This window comes from Vanrija pseudolonga, chromosome 1 (genome assembly GCF_020906515.1).
Source record: "Vanrija pseudolonga chromosome 1, complete sequence".
NCBI lineage: Eukaryota > Fungi > Basidiomycota > Tremellomycetes > Trichosporonales > Trichosporonaceae > Vanrija > Vanrija pseudolonga.
The window spans coordinates 3,618,968-3,640,692 of NC_085849.1; the positions used below are offsets into that span (position 1 = coordinate 3,618,968).

The following is a 21,725-nucleotide window of genomic DNA, read 5'->3' on the forward strand; positions in this document are numbered from 1 at the left end:
CGAGAGAATAGAGATTGTAATAGAGGAGAATGTGCAAGGTGTGTGTCGTTGGGGGTGAGTGAGAAAGATGCAAAGGCACCGTCACAATAGGTTGAGGATGGAGGTTGCTGTATGCGTGCGGGCTGTTGCAGTGCTGCCGGTGTGTGGTGTGCGTGCGTTGAATCCGACTGACGGGACAACCGGGCCAAGCGCGGCGCGTGTCACACGGGCAGCCAGCAAGCCCCCACCCAGCACCCAGGGCGGGCGGGCGGCAGCAGAATGCACAACGCAGGCGGCCCGACAGAGGGGCAGGCAGCCCTATGACCACAGTCTTGATTCCAGGCACACCAGCACCAGCACGGGATCGACAATGCAAGAGACATACACACAAATGCATACGTAAGCGGTAGTGGGACTGCAACCTTCATCTCGAACCCCTCATCCACCACAAGACAACACTGAGGTGAATGATTGCGAGGGTCAAAGTCGTATACCCAGAATGCCCTTTGAGCCCCAGGTCAACCAGAGCTAGACACAACAACACAACAACCATCCCAATCGACAGGGCATACCCTGTTAGCTGCGGCTGCAATGACACCATCTGCCATTGCCATCAGCCTTTGGTTCTCTCCGACGACAAACCGCACGATCAGACACACCTTGACAACAAACAACGCAAAGCGCGTGTTCTTTGAGTGTGTCCATTCTCGAACTGGGTGTCGTTGCTTCGGGAACCGAGGTGTAGGGTCGCGCGATGTGAGGACGGACTCCACTGGCGAAGGCAGGGCCAATACTGTTCGGAGCGTCTGGGATTCATGGACCTGCGACTTCACATGCGCATTAGCCACCTCACAAGATTTAGAACTTACTCTTTTCTGGTTACCTGATCTCTGCAGCCCTTCCTGTCCGCGTCGTCCTCGAAAGACACCTTTTAACGTGCTTCCAAGCGAGCGATCTCCCAATTTGCTAAGGGCGACCCTCACCTTTTCGGCTGTCGGTCGTTGATCCGGCGAACGGCTCAGAAGGCGTGAAAGGAGGAGTAGAAGATCTCGAGGGATATGCCGCCTCTCACACACTTGGATCACCTCCTCTGTCGGTACAAACCCGGGGTAGGCGATGATCTCATTGTGCAATGCGTCGAGGTCTTCGGGGAACTGGTAAGGAGTTTTGAGAAAGATCATCTTGTGCAGCACCACACCTGAGAGACCAAGGGCAAGTCGTCAGTATGAAGCTTCATCTAGGGGGTGGGAGCCTGCACACGTACCGAGAGACCACATATCAGCGTGTGAATCCGACGGTCGCCAGTGTCCATTCACGTCCATAACAATAGTTTCCGGAGCCTGCGGGGTTGGGGTTGTCAGATGCCTTTGACAGCGGTACACCCCACTATCGAACGCACCATGTACTCCATTGTCCCCGTGTGGCCTGTCCGCTCCCTTTGCCCTCGAAGTGTTTCCTCGGACGTCCCGAAATCAGACAGGAGAGCCTTTGGGCTGAGTCTGTCAGCAAGTTCGCGCGACTCAGCCTTACATAACTTTGCCCTCTTCCCAATGTAAGAGAACGTTGGAACACTTCAGATCGAGATGAAGAACAGAGTTTGCGTGCTGAGCATGGTTAGGTGCGAGACGGCATCCGTTGGCCAATGCACTTACGAGGAAAGCAAGGCCTTCTACCACGTCACTGAAAAGCTTTACAACCTCCTCCAAGCCCAGGAGGAGCACACCGCGGTACTCGCGCTGGTGTCCTCCCACACCACTCTGCCGTCGACGTTTGAACGCCTTGATGCGTTCGGCTTTTGGTAGCAGATCAATGTCTTCCGTGTCTGCAACATCATCGGCGTGTAGGGGTGAACTTGAAGGATTCAAATGACTGCGGCTCAGCAGAAAGGCGTCCAGGTTTCCCGCGTTGGCGTACATCATGAGGACGTGAAGGGCAATGATTGGCGGTCCAAATGATGAGAATTGGGTCTCATCCACCCATGAGTGATAGTAGGGTATAATGTTGGGATGGCGAAGCGTCTCCAGAAGGTGGACTTCTCTGAGCATCTTGACTAAGTACGTCTTCGATGTCCCGACTGCAATTTTCTTGACGGCATAAGTGCCTGGGGTGGTGAGGACGACCCCCTACCAGTAAACCAACCTAGAGCACTACCACCGATGATGTGGGTTGCGAGATATACGCTTCCCTCCGCACCTATACCCAGTCGCCGGTTCTCTTTGAAGAACCTCTGATAGTAGCCCATAGCCGGTAGGTCGGAAGGGTCGATTTCATCTCGTGATGGGTTGCGAAAAGTCGAACTTTCTGATCGCGATATACGTTGATGGCTGTTGGAAACTGGCGTTCCGGGGCGACTCAGTTCGTGAGCCCTCTCAAGAACTCGAAAGTATTGGGCTTCGCCGTGCTCGCTGTCACGATCATATTGGACACTGTCATCTGCTTGTTGACTAATGGTCGGAAGCTCAGTCGGGAGGTCTTGACCGCACAGGGGGCAGCACGGTTGGGACGTGGGGGGATCGCCTGCTATGGAAGCAGACTCTTCTGGTGAGAGCAGACGAAGTCGGGAGGTGGAAGGTACACCTGATTGAGAAGACCGACGAGGGTGGGGTACTACTTGGATGGCATGTGAAGGAGGATGATAGACAATGAGCTGGTGCGACGTTTCACTAGGGTTAAGAGTGTGAGCAAGATTGGGGGCAAAAGGTTGCGATCGAGCTTACCCGATGGGGGTCCACGAGCGACTGAGAGATGGACTTTGATTGTCCATTATGTGTTGAAGGAGAGTGGCATGGAGTGGCGAGTGACGAGTGGCGAGTGACGAGTGGGATGAATAGAGAGAGAGAGAGAGAGTCGAGTTGGTTGTTGTGAGTGAGTGAAGCCGTCAGAGCTGGCCAGACAGACGTCAGACACCAAACGAGACGAGACGAGACGATCCATGCGGAGGCCCGGCCGGGTGGGCCAACAGCCAGGGTCTGCTACCATGACGCAACGCCGCCAAGTTTCCCACGGTGGGTCTCAGGCAGCCTCTCTCTCAGGCCACAACGCGCGTCATGTCAGGCGGCTGCTGAGCCAGCCAGCGGTGCACTCGGTCACTCACTCACTCACTCACTGCACTGCCGACGACACACTTCCATTTCCACAACCAACCAACCAAACAATCATCTCTTCCCCTTCACTCCCACTGGCAGTAGCACAAATGTCTTCATTCTTTGGCTTCTCGTCGGCCCCAGTAGACGTCGAGATTCGGCTCAACGGCGAAGACAAGAGAAAGCAGGTCGAGGTCAAGGGCGAAAAGGATCGCAAGGAGCTGTGTCCAGTCTACTATGACGGCGAGAGCGTAGACGGTCAGGTGGGTCAACATACATCAACCCATCATGGCGTCACATGGCTGACAACACAACCACAGGTCGTCGTTCGCGTCAAGGACGGGAAGAAGTTTCAGCATGATGGCATCCGTATCGAGCTCGTTGGATCGATCGGTACGTGCATTCGAACAACCCCAGCACTGGCATTCACTGACCATGCCGACACTGTCCCGCCTTCCTCTCCCTCGGTCTCTTTCTCTCTCCCTTGCCAAATCCTTCATGATTGCAACCTGGAACCGTAACATAAACTGGATGGCGGGTCACCCCCTTCCGGAACGTTAACAGAACTCTTCTACGACCGAGGCAACCATTACGAGTTTGTCTCTCTTAGCCAAGAGCTAGCCGGGCCCGGTGAGATGCGCCAAGCTCAAACGTTCGACTTTCTGTTCAAGAATGTGGAGAAGCAGTACGAAAGCTACTCTGGCATCAATGTCAAGCTTCGGTTTGTGACCTGTCGACAGTTGTTGCGGCGGCTGACACTGATACAGCTACTTTATCCGTGTGACTCTTATGCGGCGTATCGGCGAAGTCACAAAGGACCGCGAGTTCTGGGTTCACTCTTATCGCATGCCCCCAGACAGCAACACGAGCATCAAGATGGAAGTGGGAATTGAGGATTGCTTGCACATCGAGTTTGAATACAACAAGGCCAAGTGAGCAGTATTTGAATGCCTGGACGCAATGTTGACACCATGCTTTCAAGATACCACCTCAAGGACGTCATCGTCGGCAAGATTTACTTTCTCCTAGTGCGCATCAAGATCAAGCACATGGAGCTGTCTATCATCCGACGCGAAACGACTGGAGCAGCCCCAAACCTCTACAACGAGTCCGAGACAATCACCAAGTTTGAGATTATGGACGGAGCACCTGTTCGAGGAGAGACGATTCCCATCCGGTTGTTCCTCGGAGGCTTCGAGCTCACCCCGACGTTCAGGGACGTCAACAAGAAGTTCTCTACCCGTTACTACCTCAACCTCGTTCTGATCGACGAGGAGAACAGACGATACTTCAAGCAGCAGGAGATTACCGTCTACCGTATCCCGTGAGTTCGCGTTGGTGCTAATGCCGTCTCTTATTGCTGATGTCGTGCAGTGAAAACTAGAGGCTGGCCATGGTCACACGATTCCTCGTAGCTTATGCAGCTTCTACGCTGTTGGTATGGATTGACAGGGGCCATAGGAGGGGGAGGTGGCATGTAGATACAACTCTGATTAGACAGTGAAATGATAGGACGATTAATGGCAGACTGGTGCAATGTTTACGTAAATATGTCACGTGATGATTCTGGGACGTGGGCTTGGGGGATTGTAATTGGAAGCCAAGGTGTTGTAATGCAAGAAGGCAAATAGACACCAAGCTTTCCACGACGCAAGCAAGCCCGGGGGTCTCTCTACAAGGCCAGAGCGGTCTCAATGCATTGGACCGCTGCGAGTGAGAACCCCTGCAAGAGCTGCAATCTGAGGGGTGTGCGACTGTGCAGGGGCGGGCTGGTGCGCCGGTGGCCGGTGGGTGCAGTGGTGCTTGTGCAGCGAGCGATCAGACCCCATTGTACTTTCACCTGACACACGCACCACACGTCCATCCAATCCATCCACCCACCCTACCACCCTACCACCAAACCAGCCAGCCAGCCAGCCAGCCAGCCAGCCAACCAACGCCGCCCCCTGAAGGCATCATCATCATCATCATCACCAGCATCATCATCATCTCACGTCGTCTACCCACCAACAATCTCTCATCCCCTACCGCGGTCTCCACACACCCAAACACCGTAAACCCCTATTCCCACACCCGTTCATTACCCCCTACCAGCAGAAGACCGACCACCTCATCATACGATCGATTAACCTGCTCCTCGAGGGAGGTGGCTTGACATGTCCGACGTTGCCTTGGAGTAAGTGTAAACCCTGCTCGCCTCAGTGCCTACAGGACTAACTCCATCTACAGCTATGCCCTGCGCGTGGCGTAAGTAACTTGCCCATTACCAAGTCCCAACAATGGACTGGCCCATTCTCAAGAGCTGACCGGCGGACCACAGATGTCTCCAAGAGGTCATAGGCAACTCGCGCAGAGCCTTGGCAGCAGCTGCTACTCCAGAACCTCCTGCGGCAGCTACTGCTACTGGAGGCCATCGCCCTCATGACTCCGTTGCCTCGTTTACACTCGACTTTGGATCGCTCATCGGGCGCGATGCCAGCAAGTCACCGCGGTACCCCGAGAAGTTCATCAAAGTTCTGGACGGGTCTCTCCAAAAGATTGCCATGGGCCATGATCCAAAGTAAGGCTACACAACTATAATCGCTGCTCTCAAGCTGACAACATGTTTTAGGTACTCGGACCAGCGTTTCCGCCGCTCAGTCGCCACCTTCTGGTCTTCAAGTTGGTCGGACAAGACGTTCCAGCGCCAGCTAAAGGAGTCTCGAAAGCTAGAAGACCTCATCCTAGCTTTCGTCTCGGCCTCGACTCGCGCGCTGAAGAAGGAACCTGAACTCGCAGAAGGCGGATGGAAGAATGAACTGAATCCTCAGATTCTCCTCTTCATCGACCTGTTGAGTGACAACTTAAACTCCATTGGATCAGTCACATCCGAGATCCGCAACCGCCTCTCGACCTACCGAAGTGGACTGCAGTCGGATCACAGAAAAAGTGTCGTTCATCCATCACCAGCAGCACCTACAGACAACACTACAAACAAAGCATCCTCTCGACCAGCCACCGACCCCACCGATTCTGCGTGCATAGAGGCTGTACGTCGCTTGTTGTCGCTGGACAACGCGGCCTTTGAAGAGAAACTGGAGGCGTTGTGGCCCATCTGCACCATTCAGGCGGCAGTTGATGATCTGAAGGTAAGATATGCTGTAACCTGAGCTGACAGGCGATAGGTTTTGCTCTCTCGTCTTGGAACCGACAACCCCGTCCCTTACGGGCCGTCAGACTTTGCAGAAGACGCCTCGTGGGCTGCTCACCGCGCCCGTGAAATCTCCGCTCTCTCCGACATGACCACGGACCTCATGAAGATTGACCCGCAACGGGATCGTGGGTCAAATCGCACGGATAAAGGAGACTTGGCCTTCTCTCTCGACCGACTTCAAATTGATCACCGCACCCTCACCTTCATTCCCGCGGACCCTCGCGAGGCGTACCGCTCGCTGCTTCGGCTCTGCCTCGAACACGACCTTCATCTGCTGAGGACTCTTCCGGAGGATCAAGATGTATCTCTGGGCATCTTGTCGGCCGCCCACGCGAACCTCCTGGAACAGTGTGCTTTGCGATGGAGGCTCCCGCCGTCGTTTCGTTCATGGACGTTCCTCGACGCAATTGAAGGACACTACGAACAGGGCGAAGTTCCCCCAGACTGTGTCTTTGAAGCTGTCGGGGCAGTTGGCCGAACATCAGAGGAGGACCCAGTCTCCGAGTGGGCCATTCCAGACCAGCAGGCTCTGCAGTCTGTGCTTCTGAACCGCAATTCCTTCTTCCTCAAAGACATTGAACTGGCGCTGAACACACCGCGTGGCTACCTGGCGCCTGAGTTCAGACAAGCAGTGGATCAATGGCATACTCTCAACGTTGACGACGTAGATGACCCATCGTTGCAGCGAGTCCAACGCACCATTTGCGACCGTCTGCGGCAACAGGCGTATCTAAACTACATCAACGAGGCTAGCGAAACGTACAACCACGAGGGCGGCAAAAACCGAAGTTTTGCGTTGGCCCTGGCAACCTGGATCGAATCCAGTGCGAAGAAGCTCGACAAGTGGTTTCCGGAACCTGTGACATCGTGAGTTGGAGGAACACCACTTGGTAGCCCAGCGGAGCTGACTCGAGACAGCCAAGTTGACGTTGTTGCCCTTGTCCTACAACAGCACCTGTCGCTGTGGATCCGAGACCTCGAAGAGGCCATGTCTGCCACAGAGGTTCCTCGAGGGGACGCCGGCCTTGATTTGGAGGAATCCCTTGGAGTTTATCAGAGAGCCCAAAAGCTTCAGCGTATGGGCGCATCGTTCGGAATGTATGTGGGGCTTATTGCCAGTTGTCGCTAACGGCGTCCCAGGGATCCCTCCATCTTTTCTTTGTCCGCGATATTCGCTCCCGTGGTTACCGCCTGGCTGGATGATACTGCTGTCAAGATGAGGCAATGGGCGGACAACGCCCTCAGCCTGGACAATGTGCGTTGTGTCCCTCCTCGACCTTCCATCACTGACTCAGCAGTTCACTCCAACCGGTCCGAATGGGCACTCATCATCGGTCACAGATTTGTTCGCGTCATTCCACAGCGCAGTGGCTTTTGTTCTCGATTTGCAGTGGGATGATAGGGAGGAACTGGCCCTGTTTGTCACCCGCCTCGCGAAGGTATATGCCGTCTTGCTGCTTGTTCTGACGTCTCTCAGATTATCAGTTTGTCTATCAATGATTACTGCTCGAAGCTTGAGCGGCAGTTCACGGAAGAGATGACGGAGATCCAGCAAGTCGAGTCTCTCCCCGCGACTGTCAAGCAACAGGCCTGGATTGAGAAGGCGAAGAGCACCATTGCTCATCTGCAAGGGGATCGCAAGCTCCAGGCCTTCTTCAACTTCTCGGCAGTGGTGAGCTGACCAACTCCTCTGCATCCGGTTCGTTTGCTGATCTGTACCACTAGTCGTGTGTCAAGCTCAACAATCTGGACGTTGCACGACAAGAAATGGATAAACTCTACCAGGAGATGCGCGTGGACGAGTTTGCGTCCATCGATGTGAATCAGCCGGTTATCCCGCCCGCCGAACAAGCCTCCCTCTTCACAATCAAAATCGTTCATGGCGAAGGATTGGCGCTGGAAGGCGCTTCGAGGGCCCCCGATACGTTCGTTGTTCTGTCAGACGAACACGGTAATAGGTACGCCAAGACTCGCACGATATACGATGACTACGACCCACGGTGGGACGAGACCTTCGACATTGCCACCCGTCAAACAGCGTGGTTTATGGTTACGGTTCGCCATCGCACGCTCACTGGCAAGCATGACCTTCTGGGGCGCGCATATCTCCGACTCGACCCTTCTCAATACGTGGACCTTATCAGCAAGGATGTTCTCCTTCCCCTCAACACCAAAGGGCATGTCCTGTTACGCATAAGCATGGAGGGGGAGCGTGACGACATCCAGTTCCACTTTGGACGAGCATTTAGATGGCTGAAACGAACTGAATCGGATATGGTTCGAATGTTCGTGGACAAGGTAATGCTACCCTTCCTTGGCCGTGTTTGGAATGGTGCTGACCTCGACAGATGACGCCTGTTCTACGCCACACACTCTCCCGAGCGGCAATCAGATCCGTCCTGAAGCCTGGCGCGCCTGGCATCGACTACAACGACGCTCTTCGCATCTCCAATGATGCCCTTGGGCGCATCTGGGCGGCATCGAGGAATGCTGTAGGATCCTCCCAAGCAGACTACTCAATCCCTCTACCCGCCTCCGAGATCCCTCAGCTCAAGGCCTCGCCTTCCCAGAAGCGTGGTCCTTCAGACAAAGAGATCGAAACTGCTATCGACCCCTTGCTCGACTACTTTGAGACGAACAACCACACTTTGGCTTCGACTCTGTCACCGGACGCCATGCAGATGGTCATGGCCAAGCTCTGGAAGCAGATTCTGACGACTATCGAAGCCCTCATCGTCCCGCCATTGAGCGACAAACCGAGTGACATGCGAGCGTTGTCGGATAGCGAGCTGGATGTGTGTCTCAAGTGGCTAAAGTTCCTGCGCGACTTCTTCTATGCTGCCGGCGACGAGAGCGGCGTCTCTCTCACTACACTTCAAAACGCAAAGTTTAACGAGATTATGAGTGTACGCATTTACTACGACTGGAGCACAGACGACCTCATGGAGGTGAGCCTCGAGCAACGGCTGATTACTGTGGCTAACTGTTCAGGAATGCATCCGTGGATTCCAGAACACATTGAAGAATAAGGCTATGAAGCCGAGCAAGTCGATCTTGGGCCAGAGGAACCTTGGCACAATCAGAGCCCGAAAGACGGCCAAACGATCAATCCCACAACAGGGCAACAACACGGAGATCATCATGAAGATTTTGCGCATGAGGTAAGCCAGCCGCAACGAGCAGCATTGCTTTGCGCTAACAATCCTGCAGGGATGGCACACAAGAGTTCCTTGCGCAACAGATCCAAACTTTGAGCGCCGTCAAGTTGAACGACACTGGCAGCAAGGGAAGTCGCCGGCGACGCTAAGAGGCACTGGTTGGTTGGGACGAGGGCAAGCGGGACGTCTGTGGCGGGAGACACTAATGTATGTATGTAGCATACGATCAGGCCTCACGATTGGTCATGCAAGTATTTTCAGCCAAGGTGTTCTCACAGAGCACATGGAAGTTGCTCTTTGGGCATTGGGATGGAGAGTTGACTTCAACTGGATGACTTGTTGGGGTGGGATTATGGGATGACAGAAAAAGGACCAGTCGACATGAGTCGCACGCGACTCGATTCGTACTCGTCTAGTTCTGAGCCAGCTGACATCTCTACTGTCAGTCCTCATCGCAAATGCTAGTGAAGTACCAGTCGACTCGTCGGTCGGCCCAGATCAGGCTTTTGCTATGGAGAGGTCAGCAACCCGAGATTGATGCATTGATAAGGCTGAGCATGTCCTTCGATGTCAAGCGTGCAAGTGTGTGGGCGTTGCGTCGTCCAAGGTGGCGTCCCTGAATGAAGGCGCGCTGTGGACCCTGCTCTGGAAGCACGAGCCATGGATGTGGAGACCTGGGCGAGTAGAGAGTAGCATCGGCCGGGGGGAGCCTCTGGCTCGCGTCCTGGACATGCCGTCTGGCAGCTGTGGGTGAGCATTGTACTGCCCATTGCTGCCTGACGTCGCCCTGGTCACAAATAAGACTGTTTCACCTTCCAGAGTCAAATACTTATGTCGTCGGCCTGCAACTGGACTGACGCCGCCGCGTCTGGTGTGTAGGCTGCTCACCACATACTTTGCATTGGCATGTTGCGTTTGTTGCGTGTTGCGTGTTGGCGGCACGCGCGCGAGTCTAGTGCCCTCTCCCCGCTGCCGCCGCGCCGCTGGGCGGCTGCCTCCGCCGTCGCCGCCGCTGACCGATCCCTCCCCCGCTCGCTCCTTCCCTTGCTTTGTGTGCCTCCCACTTGCAAGTGCATATCGGACCCTTAACTTTGCCCCCTTTTGCCTCTCACCTCGTGCCCGCCCAGCGCGCCGCCGCCGCGTGCCGCGTGCACTCGTCTCTCTCTCGTCTGGCCCCCTCCACCTTCTTTGTCGCGCCCTCTCCTCGCTGGCTGGCCCATTCACCACGCCCTTGCTCCTTGCTTGACCGCGTCCCTACACGCCCACCCACCCACCCACTCACCCACCCCCCCATCCCCGCGCCTCCTCGCCTCCTTTGGTCCCCCCTCGTACCGCCATGTCATCTGTGACCAAGGCATGAACATCATCCCATCCCTCTCTCTCCATTCAAAGTTGCCACGACGACAACGACTACAACAACGACAACCAACGACAACGACAACGGACGGCACTAGCGACAATAACAGCGAGCATTAGCAAGACTGCTCACCTCTCGCTCTGCACCTTTGCACAGACTCATTATCATTCGAACTCCTGTCACTCCTCTCTTCACTCAACCCGACCACTGTCCAGCTTCCAGACGACGGTTACGAGTTGCCGTTTACCACGACGCGACCTACCAAATCTGCTTTACGCATCGTCTCTTCCCTACTGCTAGGACCGCGACACGACACGCCTCCGCGCGCCGGCCTCCAACTCTTACCCACTCCAGCTTTGGCATTCACGCCCCCGCCTCCTAGTTGTTGCGCCGTTGCGACGGTGGACCCCCTTGACGCGCTGCAGACTCTGTCATTCATCTTGGAACCATGTCCCAGTGGTCGCAAGCGGCTTCGTTAACCCCATCGCGCCCTGCTCCGGCACCTCCAGGAGTAAAGCACGCCCCGTTAGGCTACTCGGCTGCCTCGCGGTCGACTCCACGAGACACGGGGTCGCCTGCTTATGCCTCTAAGACGTATGGCAACTCCTTCCCTGGTCTTAGCCCAGCGGGTTCTACACCTTCCAATGAAGTTGTCAGCGCCATCATCCGCACTGGTGCCGCCCAGGTCGGTGGCGAAGGCTTCATGATCCCATTCATGCCGTGGCCCAAGAAATGGCTCGTCCTGACAGTCAACGAGCTCCAAATATTCAAAAGCGAGGTGAGCTACTGAAAGCTTGCCCCCTCAAACACGACATCTGACCATTTGCAGCAAGCATCGTCTCCAGCATTCGTTTGTCAGCTGGCCGAGGTAGTGGACGTTCAGCGGGTCAACAACAGGGCGTTCTGCGTGGAAGTCGAGATCAAGGACAAGATCATCTTCCTGGCGTTCAAGTCTGACGAAGAGGTCTATGGCTGGATGGAGGACATCTACTCGCGTTCGCCCTTGATGGGAGTCAGCCAGCCAACAAACTTCGTCCATCAAGTTCACGTTGGTTTCGACCCATTGACTGGTGGTTTCACGGTCAGTTCACTGCACCTCGACGTTGTACGGTCTCACACTAATGCTGTCACAGGGGCTACCACAACAGTGGTCGAAACTTTTGACCTCTTCTGCTATCACGAAGGAAGAGGCTGCTCGTAATCCCGAGGCGGTACTGGATGTGCTCCAGTTCTACACCCAACAACAAATGGGCCAGGCGGATTATGGCCCCTCGGTCATTCTGTCTTCGTCTCAGCCCGCTGTCGCACCCCGTTTCACGTCGACTGCAGGGATCACGGGACAATCACTACCTACAGCATCACGAGATGCGCCACCAGCTCCACCCAAGCCTTTGCCGCGCCATGATGCCTCAAGAGACGATGTAAGGTATCACGACATTCCTTCACTGACAGCACAGCCGAAGCCTCAGCTGGATTCTCGACCACCACCACGTACGCTGACTGCTGAACGCAAGGCTCCTGCCCCACCCCGACCACCGGTTACAGCAGCCAAGCCTGTGGAGATCAAGCCTTCCGGCGGCCAGTCGAAGTCGGAGCAGTCTGCCGTCCCTGCTCGCCCGGCCAAGGGTCCCGAGCCAGCCCCAGTGGCAGCGCCATCTGCACCTGCTCCGTCACGACAGGTCGAGAGGCGGATCAGCACCATGAATGAGGCTCAAATCATGGACAAGCTGCGTTCCGTGGTCAGTGCAGATGACCCATCGACCATGTATTCCAAGATCAAGAAGGTTGGCCAAGGGTAAGTCGACAGTTGTTCGGAGGAGTCAGCGCAGCTAAGTCATCAGCGCCTCCGGAATGGTCTACGTGGCCAAGACCCTCTCCACCGGCAAAAAAGTTGCCATCAAGCAGATGGACTTGGCCCAGCAGCCTCGCAAGGAGCTAATTGTTAATGAAATCATCGTCATGAAGGAATCTCAGCACCCGAACGTCGTCAACTTTTTAGAATCTTTCCTGGTCAAGAGCACCGAACTCTGGGTCGTCATGGAATACATGGAGGGCGGCGCGCTCACGGACGTCATCGAAAACAACAAGTTGACTGAAGAGCAGATTGCCTGCATCTGTCTAGAGGTGCGTACAGACGGACGGGCTCAACTGATCTCCCTCTCGCAGACCTGTCGAGGGTTGCAACATCTGCATTCACGTTCCATCATTCACCGTGACATCAAGTCGGACAACCTTCTGATGAACGCCTTCGGTGAAGTGAAGATCAGTACGTCCAATTCGTGTCTCGGGCTGGCCTGGTGACTAACACAACCGAGCCGACTTTGGCTTCTGCGCCAAATTGACTGATCAGAAGTCAAAGAGGGCAACCATGGTCGGTACCCCATACTGGATGGCCCCGGAAGTCGTCAAGCAGAAGGAGTACGGTGCCAAGGTCGACATTTGGTCCCTAGGCATCATGGCCATCGAAATGATCGAGAACGAGCCGCCGTATCTGGACGAGGAGCCTCTCAAGGCACTCTACCTCATTGCCACGAATGGCACACCAACGCTCAAGCAGCCTGACAAGCTCAGTCAAGACCTGAAGCACTTCCTCAGCGTTTGCCTTTGCGTGGACGTCAACTTCCGCGCAACGTCGACAGAGCTCCTAAAGGTTCGTTGAACATCTCCTGGACACGCCGCTCACTGCCGCAGCATGACTTCTTGCGTCTGGCTTGCCCTGTGAAGGATCTTGCACCATTGCTGCGCTTCCGTCAAACCTTGGTGAGTGATCGACCAGCTGCCGTCTCGGAAGTATGGGAAGTTAACGTGATGTGACAGGGATGACCAACGTGATGTGACAGGGATGACCAGCATGGCCAGATGTCCGATCCACCCTCCTACATACCTGTAGTCTGACTGAAGGGTGATAGTGAACGTGGACGTGCCGCGACCGCTATCTTGGCTCCCGGAGGTTGCTCGTTTGCATTCGTGATATCAAGTCGCCGGCGAGAGCGAGTTCGGATTGCTGTTACACCCATGGAGACTTTGCATCTACAGGTCCTTACTATAGAGATGTTCACTAACAGAGTTCGGCCCATGGCCGGCAAGGCTCGACATCCCTCAGATCTGAAGGACGGATCAGAGCCTGCTCATAAGCAGCATGGACAGCGGAGCAATTAAACTACCTGACGCTCTACGGTCACTGACACCGCGATACCGTTGGAGACTGAAGAGGATGAAGGGTGAACACTCGCTTCGAACGTCCTCAGGTCGTCTTCCTGGCCATGGGTGGACAGCCAGGAGGAGCCCCCCATTGGATGATGGATGGCGGAGCCCAATTTGAGCTGTGAGGAGATGTTTGACCTCGCCAATCAGTCTGGTGAACTCGATATAACTTACCTGTCCGCTGTCTCCGGTCCCTGCTTAGTGACGAGACGGGAGGCAGTGCGAGCCCATTGATGGTACTTCTTCGTCGCGTCGTCGCCCACGGCGAAGAACAAGAAGGATACCGTACACATGAAGGGCGCTCCCCAGCGGGGCAGGAAGGCGAATACAGATAAGGAGTTACTCGCCAGGGCGTTTTCCGCACTATATGTGTCCACACGCGACCAGTACATGTGGACGTTGTTCCACGAAACCCAAGGGCGCAGATTCTGGCTTGACACGTAAAGGTAGTAGACCGATACGGGGAAGCCACACAGGAGGTCCGCCGATGCGAGACCAACGAGACGAAGGTACTGCCCAATGTCAAGGCCGCTGTGGGAGGAGAGCAGCAGCGACCTTAGCTCACGTCGACGTGAGACAAAGAATCTGATTGCAACGCCTGCAGTGAGCTATGCGAAAATCGATCTGACTCACATCCATACCCAGCGGAGATGAGAGAGAGTACGACCGGCCATATATAGACCAGGAATATAGCCGGCAAGCAGCGATAGATGACGGGCTGGACTCCGAATCCCTCCAGTATGTCGAAGCGGTGAGGTTGGACAATGTATGAGAGACCCATGACAAGCAATGGGATTCCGATGCCGATGAAGATGTCGAGAAGTTTCGACAGTCGCATATTTTCGTGTCGCATGACAGAACGTGAGCTGGCAATGGTTGCCAGGCGTCGATTGATACACAGGCTGGATGCAGATAGGCAAACAGGGGAAACAGTGATCACTTTGGCACCTGCTTCGTCAGTGAGGGTGTGACAGGGACGTACTGATGTCGCCCCAGACGAGGCCATAAACGCGATAACTGTCCCACCACATGATGGAATTGACGAATACGACCACATCAATGACGAAAATCCAGAGGAGATTGAAGATGGTGCTGGTGTTGCGTGCCCTCCATTGAAGGGTAATGGGGAGGATAACGAGCACGATGCCCAATCCTGAAAAGAACGTGTAGGCGGTGTCGTGCATGTCGGTGAGTGGTGAACGTATCAGCAAGGTGAGAATGGACAGTAGAGAACGGAGCATGTATCTTGGAGGGGAAAGGAGGGGGGGGGGGGGGGGGGTGGCCATACGGCATCGAGGCAGTCCATGAACAGAACACTTTGACTCGGAGGTCTATTGTTCTTCAGAAGAGAACACCTTTGGGCCAGATCCATCTCGGAGGGTTCCATTGTTCGAATCCAGAGGTTTGGTGCCCACGTGGCGGAAACTGCAACAGCGCAGCAGCATTCTCCTTCGCATGCAATTCAATCACCCAGTCCTGCGGTGCCTGTTCCGTACGTTCAAATGGGCGTCAGCCTCGAGGTATGGCAATGTGTGGTCACCACAGAACCACATAGGTCCAGTACAGAATCAGTTAACACAGCTCCCAAATCTTCCCCAGCAGCTTGCCCTCGCCGGTAATTGTCCGAGTATTTCCATGCATCGGACTCCCAATTTTGCCTGAGCGGGTCCAGACGACTCCATGACTGTGGAGACGGGCACGTGTGCATCCTCGCTACTGTACTGCGGAAGGTCAGTGGTGTTGACAACGAAAGTAAAATCATCGACAGCCAAAACAAATCAAACTTACACAGAGGGTCCCTGAAGTCTTCGAAACGTCAGCGATAGCAAGCAGGAGGAACATACGCTTCTGGCTATTGTGCCGGAATCCAACCTTCGTCTTGAAGTCCTCTCTAGTCCTCTGATCCTTGAAGGCCTTTGCCTGCTTCTTTGCCCACGTTGCCTCTCCAGCGTTCCTCGCCTTAACCACTTCGAGCCCACGACCGTATGCTCCATGGCCACCAGCCACGGGAACTAAGCTCGAGGTGGGGTCCGCGAGGCGTTGACGAACCAATGCAAGCTTGGCCCTGGCCGGGTCTTCCTGTGGCTCGCTGGAGGGGCGGTGACGCTGGGCATAGTACACCTTGAGTGCCTTGTGGCCAATGGTGCGTCCCGAAGGCAGTGTGAGAGACAGCCCATCGGCAGTGAGGTGAGGCATTCCGGCGTTCTGATGTCAGCCCCTGCCCGTCATGCACGCCGCTCACATGTGTGTCGCTATCATTGTCGTCCTCAACATCTTCCCAGTCCGATTCACCAGCACCTCCGAAGTTGTAGTAATCGGATAGCTCCACTCGATCTTCCTCGGTATCGTACGCAATCTTGCAGTGGGACTTGTCGATCATGTGCTTGCGCACGGCTTCCAAGCTTCCAAACTCCTTGCCACCGTTGGGGCAGTAGAGGCACAGGTTGCCGAGCGCCACCTTTTCTCCCAGGTAACCCAGCAGCCCGTCGATATCGATGAGCAGCTCTTGGTCAGGAATGAAGAAGCTGTGGATACTCGACATGTGTGCCAGGTTTGCCTGTACGTCGGCGGCACGGTGGTTGCAGAAAAGACAGTCCATCGGGCCAATCTTTCTGCGCGAGGCGGCGATGGCGGCTTCGATGTCCATCTCTTCGTCACTCTCCTCCTCAGCATCATCAACCTCCATGGCGGGTTGATACGCGGCTGTTGACGAGGAGGGTACTTGATCAGCGGAGATAGGAGTAGCTGCCGAAGCAGGGGTACGCGCTAACGCCGCCTCTCGCTCGCGATGTTTCTTGGACTGGACATGAGAGCGGTACGAGTTGTCAGTGGAGAATTGCTTGCTGCCGAATGTCAGCATGGCGAGAGCCACGGGTGAATCACCTGCACGCGTTGCAAATCATGTCTCGGGGGTCGGGGCGCACAGCGTTTTGTTCGCGACGCTCGATCACCTTCTCGTTGAAGGCGGATGCCGATACGGGAGGCAAGTTGGCGACTCTGCGCTTCATGTTGTAACGGTGCCAGTCGGTGCCGAAGTGAGACCGCTGCTCTTCAGCAGTCTCAAAGGCGATTCGGCATGATATACAGGTGAACATTGTGAGCCGAATGGGCGACAGTGGTGATTGATAATGGTTGAAGTGAAGAGAGAGTGAAGAGTCTTGGTGCGCGTTTTGAATATTTTGACTTGGGAAGACTTGTGGACTCCACCCCTGTGCGTAAGCAAGCAGTCAGCACGGCGGAGCCGAGACTTGTCACGTGATTCATTACGTAAATTTGCACGTGGTACTTGTGCTCTACCTCCACCGGCCCAGTGGTCGCTGGGTTTCGCTTTTCAAAACTTTGTGTACTGGCTGGATGTGCACATAGCACATTGTACCCAGTCAACGTTGGCAGTCACTTCTTCTCGAGTAAAGCGACTGCTCGACCCACCATGGCAACACAAAACACCTTCAAGGCAGATTGGATTCCGTCACAGAATGACGCGTCTCAGACTCAGACCTCAGCAAAGCGCAAGTCGGCGGCCTCCTGGCAACAGCTCGGTATGTTGCTCCTCCCATCCCACACAACATACGAGACGCGCGGGCTGACACGGCTGCAGGCCTGTCACCTCAGATGACAAGGGCCTTGGGACTGCGAGGGTTCAAGCAGCCTACACCCATCCAGAGGATGGCAATCCCAAGCGCTCTTGAAAATCCTCCAAGAGACATTTTGGGCATGGCTCGAACGGGATCGGGCAAAACCTTGGCCTATCTCATCCCAATGCTGCAACGACTTGGTACGCGGCGTGAGCCCCATGGCATCCGCTGCTTGATTCTATGCCCGAGCCGAGAACTTGCCGTCCAGATTCTGAAGGCAGGGAAGGACCTCTCACGAAGCCTTGCAGGAACCGACAAGTCGTCGGCACTCCGCTGGTCGGTGATCATGGGCGGAGAATCACTAGATCAACAGTTTGAGAAGATTTCAGAGAAACCGGATATGTGGGTCACGATAGTTAGTGAGTGCTAACAGCAGCGTCATTGCTACTCCGGGTCGATTCTTGCATATTGTGGTGGAAATGGACCTCGATCTGCGGGGCTTGGACATGGTGATCTACGACGAGGCCGATCGGTGAGCAATCTGAGCTTCCAGGGAGACTGACCTCAGTCTATTCGAGATGGGCTTCGAAGTTCAACTTCGAGAGATTCTTCACCGCCTGCCAGCTAGCCGTCATAGCTTGTTGTTTTCAGCGACACTTCCCTCGTCTCTGGCTGAGTTTGCGAAGGCTGGGCTCAACAACCCTAACTTCATCCGATTGGACACGGAGCACCGTATCAGTCCCTCGCTCAAAACTGCATTTGTCTGGACGAAACCAGATGAGAAGGACGCGGCACTTCTTATCCTGCTTCGCGATGCCATCGGCATCTCGATGTCATCGGAGGTCGTGAGCAACCGACAGAAAGCCATCATCTTCGCCTCCACAAAGCATCACGTCGAATATCTCCAGACTCTGCTCTCGGCGGCAGGATACCGTGCATCGTTCATCTATGGCTCCCTGGACCAAGCTGCTCGCCAGCAGCAACTACGCCAATTCAGGAGCGATGACACCGACCTCCTCGTGGTTACCGATGTTGCGGCACGAGGCATCGACATCCCGTCAATGGGGCATGTCATCAACTTTGACTTCCCTTCCAGTCCACGTGTTTTCGTCCATCGAGTCGGACGCACCGCTCGTGCTGGGCAGGAAGGATCGGCTTGGACGATAGTCACCAAAGAAGACCTGCCTTTCCTTCTCGATCTCGAGGTCTTTTTGGACCGCCCGATAACAGGCAATAAGGACGTGTTCGGTGCCGCTCCCCGCGAGTCCCTGGAAACGGCGATGGAGTACATTCAAAACGGCCTCGAAGAGGCTGAACCTCAGCTACCTTCTCTTCGGGAGGTCATGAAGCGCGGACAGAGCATGTTCGAGAGGTCACGTTCAAAGGCAAGCCGGGAAGCCTACCGGAAGGCAAAGGCCATCGTGGCTGATCTGTCACATGGACCCATGGTTGTCCTCCCAGTTTTGCAGAGCGAGACTGGCAGTGAGCCTGCGGAGTCCAGCCAACTTCGAGAGCGACTCCTCGAATCCGTCCAGGACTATCGACCCCCTGAGACCATCTTTGAGATTGGCTCGCGTGGGAAGCAGCCGGCAGCCCAGCTCATGCAGCAACGCCGACTACTCCTTTCGAAACATCGAGCAGACCGACGGGTCTTGCAGGTGGATGACAATGACGATGCAATGGAGACAGTGAGTCATTCCCGCGGCAAGCGGCTGAGCCTATAGGATGCTCGAACTCCTGTGGTCAAGAAGTCTTACAGGGATCCGAACTTCTTCCTTCCACACGAGCACGTAGAGACTGCAAAGAACAAGGGGTTAGTACAACAACACTTCGCATGCGATAACCAAACTGACTTCACTTTTAGTTATTCTTTGAATGATGACTCGTTCGCTGCACAGGCACGTTCTGCCATCCTCGACTTACAAGGAGACGAAGGGGCAGCTCAGCGAGCCCAGAAGGCTAGCCAGATGAAGTGGGACAAGAAAAGCAAACGCTTTGTCAAAGGCGATGGGGTCGGCGCCGACAACCAGAAGATGGTCAAAGGCGAGAGTGGAGTGCTCCTACCGGCAACCTTTAAGAGTGGACGCTTTGCAACATGGCAGTCCTCGAAGAAGCGGCACCAGCCATCGTCATCGACTCCGTCGGAGCGCCAGGCTTCTCATCGTCCTGCCAAACACCAGAAACAGACAGCTTCTGGTGGTAAAGCTAAATCAGAGCTGCATTCTGTGGAGGCTATGCGTCGTAATCGACTTCAGAAGGAGAAGGTAGGTGGTGCCGACAAACAATGCTAACATGTCAGCTACAGGCGCGTAACGGAAGACCGCGTCGGAAGTAAGATGCATGGACAAAGTAGGCACATCGAACGCCAGCTATGACGACTCGCTTGCTTGGCAATGATACGTGGAGTGAAGTGGGGAAGGAGGGCAATACCGGATGCATTGTAAGATGTGTAGGGCGCTGGGAGTTTCCGTGTAGTATTGGAATGAGACTGGTCATCGCCCAGATCTTGAAGACTGTTAAGTATCGACATTGAGCGAGGCTTCAGCGACTGTAGCGTTCGTGTTGGAGCGCGCGGACCTCTTTCATCAAAGGTTCGTATTAGCCTGGCGAGGCATGGACATAACCATCAGTAGTGCGAGCGACAATTAGCACAGTGGTCTGGTCCTCCGTTGCAGCGGTCGTCATAGTAGTCGAAGTGGTTTGATGACGATCAAGTGTCAGTTGGTTGCCACCGCTCAACAGTGTTTCACTAGTTCATAGTATATATATCATCCAATCCTCGCAGGCCAAGCCGAAAGATCGAATTCTGCGAGTGTTAGCTTTTGGTTCTGAAGTGGTTCTCACTAGGCGATGATGCAGGAGAACCAGTCCCAGCCGCCGATGCGGTCAGCGCCGCTCTCGTTGTTGCGGGGAGCCTCGGAGCCCTCCTGGGCGAACGAAGCGACGTTGGTGAAGATGGCGGTGAAGGCGTCCATTGTAGTTGTTGTTGGGGGTTGGTTGCTTGGTTGGTTTGGTTGAGGAGTGGAGAGGAGAGAGAGCTGGTTGGATGAGGACCAGAGACGTGCCGGAGGGGGGGTTTATATATGCATTTTTGGCCCTCCGAGGCGTGAGTGGACGCGGTGGCCAGCGCTGCGTGTGTGCATGCTGGAAGCTGTCGTTGTTCGACTCGAGGACGACGAGCAAGGCTATGGAACTGTGGAATGACAATGGGGTGTGGTTGGTGCCGCCTGCCTGCCTGCCGTTCTCAGCGATCAAGGTCGCAGTCGACGACGCCTTTGGGTGGGGCCGATACGGTCGGGCACGCCACACTGCGGCCCGTGGCGCGCTTGCTGGCCTTGTCCCCCAGCTCTCGTGGTGGGGATACCGCTGCACGTCCTTTCGGGCCTGCATGTGGCGTCGGGCGAGACAATGCCGCGCGTGGAGGGTGCCGGCGGCAACAATAGCACGGTGGGGGAGGGGGGAGATTGGGTTCGTGGCGCCCGGCGGCGGGCGCGTTTCAGTTCAAGGAGGAGGGACGCGACGACGAGATTAGCGCGGCGGACAACGTTCCAGAAGCATTGTATACGGTTCGCCGCAGGGCATGGAGGCGCCGAGCGAACACGCCTGCCGCATGTGTTGCACAATGGGTTTGCGCCGAGCCGATTCGGGGGGACAACGAGATATGCCAAGGCGCCGCGCCGTAGCCAGGCTGCAGCATCCTTCAGCGGTGGAATGCTACGTGTGTGCTGCCGCCGCAGCTGACAATGGGAGCATGCACTGGGGTAAGTTTGACAATGCGGCGTGTACTGGGTTAAGTTTGAGGAGTCAACGTACACTCGTTGGGGTAGGTTTGACAATACAGCGTGGACTGGGTTAAGTTTGAGCCATCCCCAAGCAATGGCGCACCAACAATACATGCGTGCTCCGTCGCCACACACCCAAGATACAGTAATGGGCAGACACGCACGAGGCCGCCATGAAACGAGGGGGTGGCGCCGTTCCCCATGCCGACAGTTGACGCAACAACGACATGCTGTCGCCATTCCGAATAGGTTAGGTCTGACTACAATACTGCACTCGGCGACCAAGCGGCGTGGATGGGTAAGTTGCCCGCTGCATGCAGTCAACGTCACAGCGTGCGTTGACGCAACTCGGCCTGCCGAATGTGGCGCACGCACAATGGCGAGCGCGTCGGCG

At 55.4% G+C, this 21,725-nt stretch overlaps 7 protein-coding genes across 7 annotated transcripts; 4 read left to right on the top strand and 3 right to left on the bottom strand.

The window, feature by feature from the left end:
• Positions 1 to 459: 459 nt before the first annotated feature.
• iksA (putative serine/threonine-protein kinase iksA) lies at positions 460 to 2,838 on the bottom strand (the record flags this gene model as incomplete). The annotated part of the gene is made up of 9 exons (XM_062767841.1): positions 2,697 to 2,838; positions 2,119 to 2,642; positions 1,632 to 2,080; positions 1,510 to 1,583; positions 1,379 to 1,472; positions 1,244 to 1,319; positions 849 to 1,177; positions 639 to 800; positions 460 to 507 (listed from the first exon to the last, which is right to left on the bottom strand). The coding sequence occupies exons 1-9, from the start codon at positions 2,741 to 2,743 to the stop codon at positions 460 to 462; spliced, it is 1,803 nt and encodes a 600-aa protein (XP_062623825.1). The 5' UTR covers positions 2,744 to 2,838.
• Positions 2,839 to 3,084: 246 nt separating this feature from the next.
• Positions 3,085 to 4,605, top strand: Vps26b (Vacuolar protein sorting-associated protein 26B). Its single transcript, XM_062767842.1, has 6 exons — positions 3,085 to 3,325; positions 3,383 to 3,455; positions 3,627 to 3,783; positions 3,830 to 3,994; positions 4,045 to 4,386; positions 4,437 to 4,605. Exons 1-6 carry the CDS (start codon positions 3,173 to 3,175, stop codon positions 4,444 to 4,446), a joined length of 900 nt encoding a protein of 299 aa, XP_062623826.1. The 5' UTR covers positions 3,085 to 3,172; the 3' UTR covers positions 4,447 to 4,605.
• A 446-nt stretch (positions 4,606 to 5,051) lies between these two features.
• On the top strand, positions 5,052 to 9,840 carry SPAC11E3.02c_2 (putative protein). The gene is made up of 13 exons (XM_062767843.1): positions 5,052 to 5,238; positions 5,292 to 5,309; positions 5,383 to 5,622; positions 5,674 to 6,190; positions 6,227 to 7,122; positions 7,174 to 7,353; positions 7,396 to 7,510; positions 7,554 to 7,694; positions 7,733 to 7,927; positions 7,981 to 8,553; positions 8,604 to 9,203; positions 9,247 to 9,416; positions 9,466 to 9,840. Exons 1-13 carry the CDS (start codon positions 5,219 to 5,221, stop codon positions 9,560 to 9,562), a joined length of 3,762 nt encoding a protein of 1,253 aa, XP_062623827.1. The 5' UTR covers positions 5,052 to 5,218; the 3' UTR covers positions 9,563 to 9,840.
• A 964-nt stretch (positions 9,841 to 10,804) lies between these two features.
• Positions 10,805 to 13,751, top strand: shk2 (Serine/threonine-protein kinase shk2). The gene is made up of 9 exons (XM_062767844.1): positions 10,805 to 11,548; positions 11,600 to 11,851; positions 11,904 to 12,191; positions 12,228 to 12,565; positions 12,612 to 12,894; positions 12,937 to 13,036; positions 13,086 to 13,420; positions 13,462 to 13,530; positions 13,588 to 13,751. The coding sequence occupies exons 1-9, from the start codon at positions 11,219 to 11,221 to the stop codon at positions 13,591 to 13,593; spliced, it is 2,001 nt and encodes a 666-aa protein (XP_062623828.1). The 5' UTR covers positions 10,805 to 11,218; the 3' UTR covers positions 13,594 to 13,751.
• A 393-nt stretch (positions 13,752 to 14,144) lies between these two features.
• BAR3 (Pheromone B alpha 3 receptor) lies at positions 14,145 to 15,158 on the bottom strand (the record flags this gene model as incomplete). Its single annotated transcript, XM_062767845.1, has 3 exons — positions 14,145 to 14,572; positions 14,608 to 14,922; positions 14,957 to 15,158. The coding sequence occupies 3 exons, from the start codon at positions 15,156 to 15,158 to the stop codon at positions 14,145 to 14,147; spliced, it is 945 nt and encodes a 314-aa protein (XP_062623829.1).
• A 387-nt stretch (positions 15,159 to 15,545) lies between these two features.
• Positions 15,546 to 17,135, bottom strand: SPCC550.15c (Cytoplasmic 60S subunit biogenesis factor5c). The gene is made up of 3 exons (XM_062767846.1): positions 16,858 to 17,135; positions 16,217 to 16,817; positions 15,546 to 16,179 (listed from the first exon to the last, which is right to left on the bottom strand). The coding sequence occupies exons 1-3, from the start codon at positions 17,067 to 17,069 to the stop codon at positions 15,733 to 15,735; spliced, it is 1,260 nt and encodes a 419-aa protein (XP_062623830.1). The 5' UTR covers positions 17,070 to 17,135; the 3' UTR covers positions 15,546 to 15,732.
• Positions 17,136 to 17,353: 218 nt separating this feature from the next.
• DBP10 (ATP-dependent RNA helicase DBP10) lies at positions 17,354 to 20,037 on the top strand. The gene is made up of 6 exons (XM_062767847.1): positions 17,354 to 17,513; positions 17,573 to 17,951; positions 17,986 to 18,081; positions 18,118 to 19,362; positions 19,414 to 19,813; positions 19,849 to 20,037. Exons 1-4 carry the CDS (start codon positions 17,405 to 17,407, stop codon positions 19,271 to 19,273), a joined length of 1,740 nt encoding a protein of 579 aa, XP_062623831.1. The 5' UTR covers positions 17,354 to 17,404; the 3' UTR covers positions 19,274 to 19,362; positions 19,414 to 19,813; positions 19,849 to 20,037.
• Positions 20,038 to 21,725: the final 1,688 nt, after the last annotated feature.

Excerpts from the sequence above, each read along its gene's own strand:
- DBP10 (XM_062767847.1), top strand. The coding sequence starts at position 17,405 with ATGGCAACACAAAACACCTTCAAGGCAGATTGGATTCCGTCACAGAAT. Across the intron at positions 17,952-17,985 it reads ATTTCAGAGAAACCGGATAT|CGTCATTGCTACTCCGGGTC; the intron begins GTGGGTCACGAT and ends TGCTAACAGCAG. Across the intron at positions 18,082-18,117 it reads ATCTACGACGAGGCCGATCG|TCTATTCGAGATGGGCTTCG; the intron begins GTGAGCAATCTG and ends GACTGACCTCAG.
- shk2 (XM_062767844.1), top strand. The coding sequence starts at position 11,219 with ATGTCCCAGTGGTCGCAAGCGGCTTCGTTAACCCCATCGCGCCCTGCT. Across the intron at positions 12,566-12,611 it reads ATCAAGAAGGTTGGCCAAGG|CGCCTCCGGAATGGTCTACG; the intron begins GTAAGTCGACAG and ends CTAAGTCATCAG. Across the intron at positions 13,421-13,461 it reads CGTCGACAGAGCTCCTAAAG|CATGACTTCTTGCGTCTGGC; the intron begins GTTCGTTGAACA and ends TCACTGCCGCAG.
- SPCC550.15c (XM_062767846.1), bottom strand. The coding sequence starts at position 17,069 with ATGTTCACCTGTATATCATGCCGAATCGCCTTTGAGACTGCTGAAGAG. Across the intron at positions 16,818-16,857 it reads ATGATTTGCAACGCGTGCAG|CAAGCAATTCTCCACTGACA; the intron begins GTGATTCACCCG and ends GACATTCGGCAG. Across the intron at positions 16,180-16,216 it reads ACAATGATAGCGACACACAT|AACGCCGGAATGCCTCACCT; the intron begins GTGAGCGGCGTG and ends GGCTGACATCAG.
- SPAC11E3.02c_2 (XM_062767843.1), top strand. The coding sequence starts at position 5,219 with ATGTCCGACGTTGCCTTGGA. Across the intron at positions 7,354-7,395 it reads ATGGGCGCATCGTTCGGAAT|GGATCCCTCCATCTTTTCTT; the intron begins GTATGTGGGGCT and ends ACGGCGTCCCAG. Across the intron at positions 7,511-7,553 it reads ACGCCCTCAGCCTGGACAAT|TTCACTCCAACCGGTCCGAA; the intron begins GTGCGTTGTGTC and ends CTGACTCAGCAG.
- Vps26b (XM_062767842.1), top strand. The coding sequence starts at position 3,173 with ATGTCTTCATTCTTTGGCTTCTCGTCGGCCCCAGTAGACGTCGAGATT. Across the intron at positions 3,456-3,626 it reads CGAGCTCGTTGGATCGATCG|AACTCTTCTACGACCGAGGC; the intron begins GTACGTGCATTC and ends GAACGTTAACAG. Across the intron at positions 3,784-3,829 it reads GGCATCAATGTCAAGCTTCG|CTACTTTATCCGTGTGACTC; the intron begins GTTTGTGACCTG and ends ACACTGATACAG.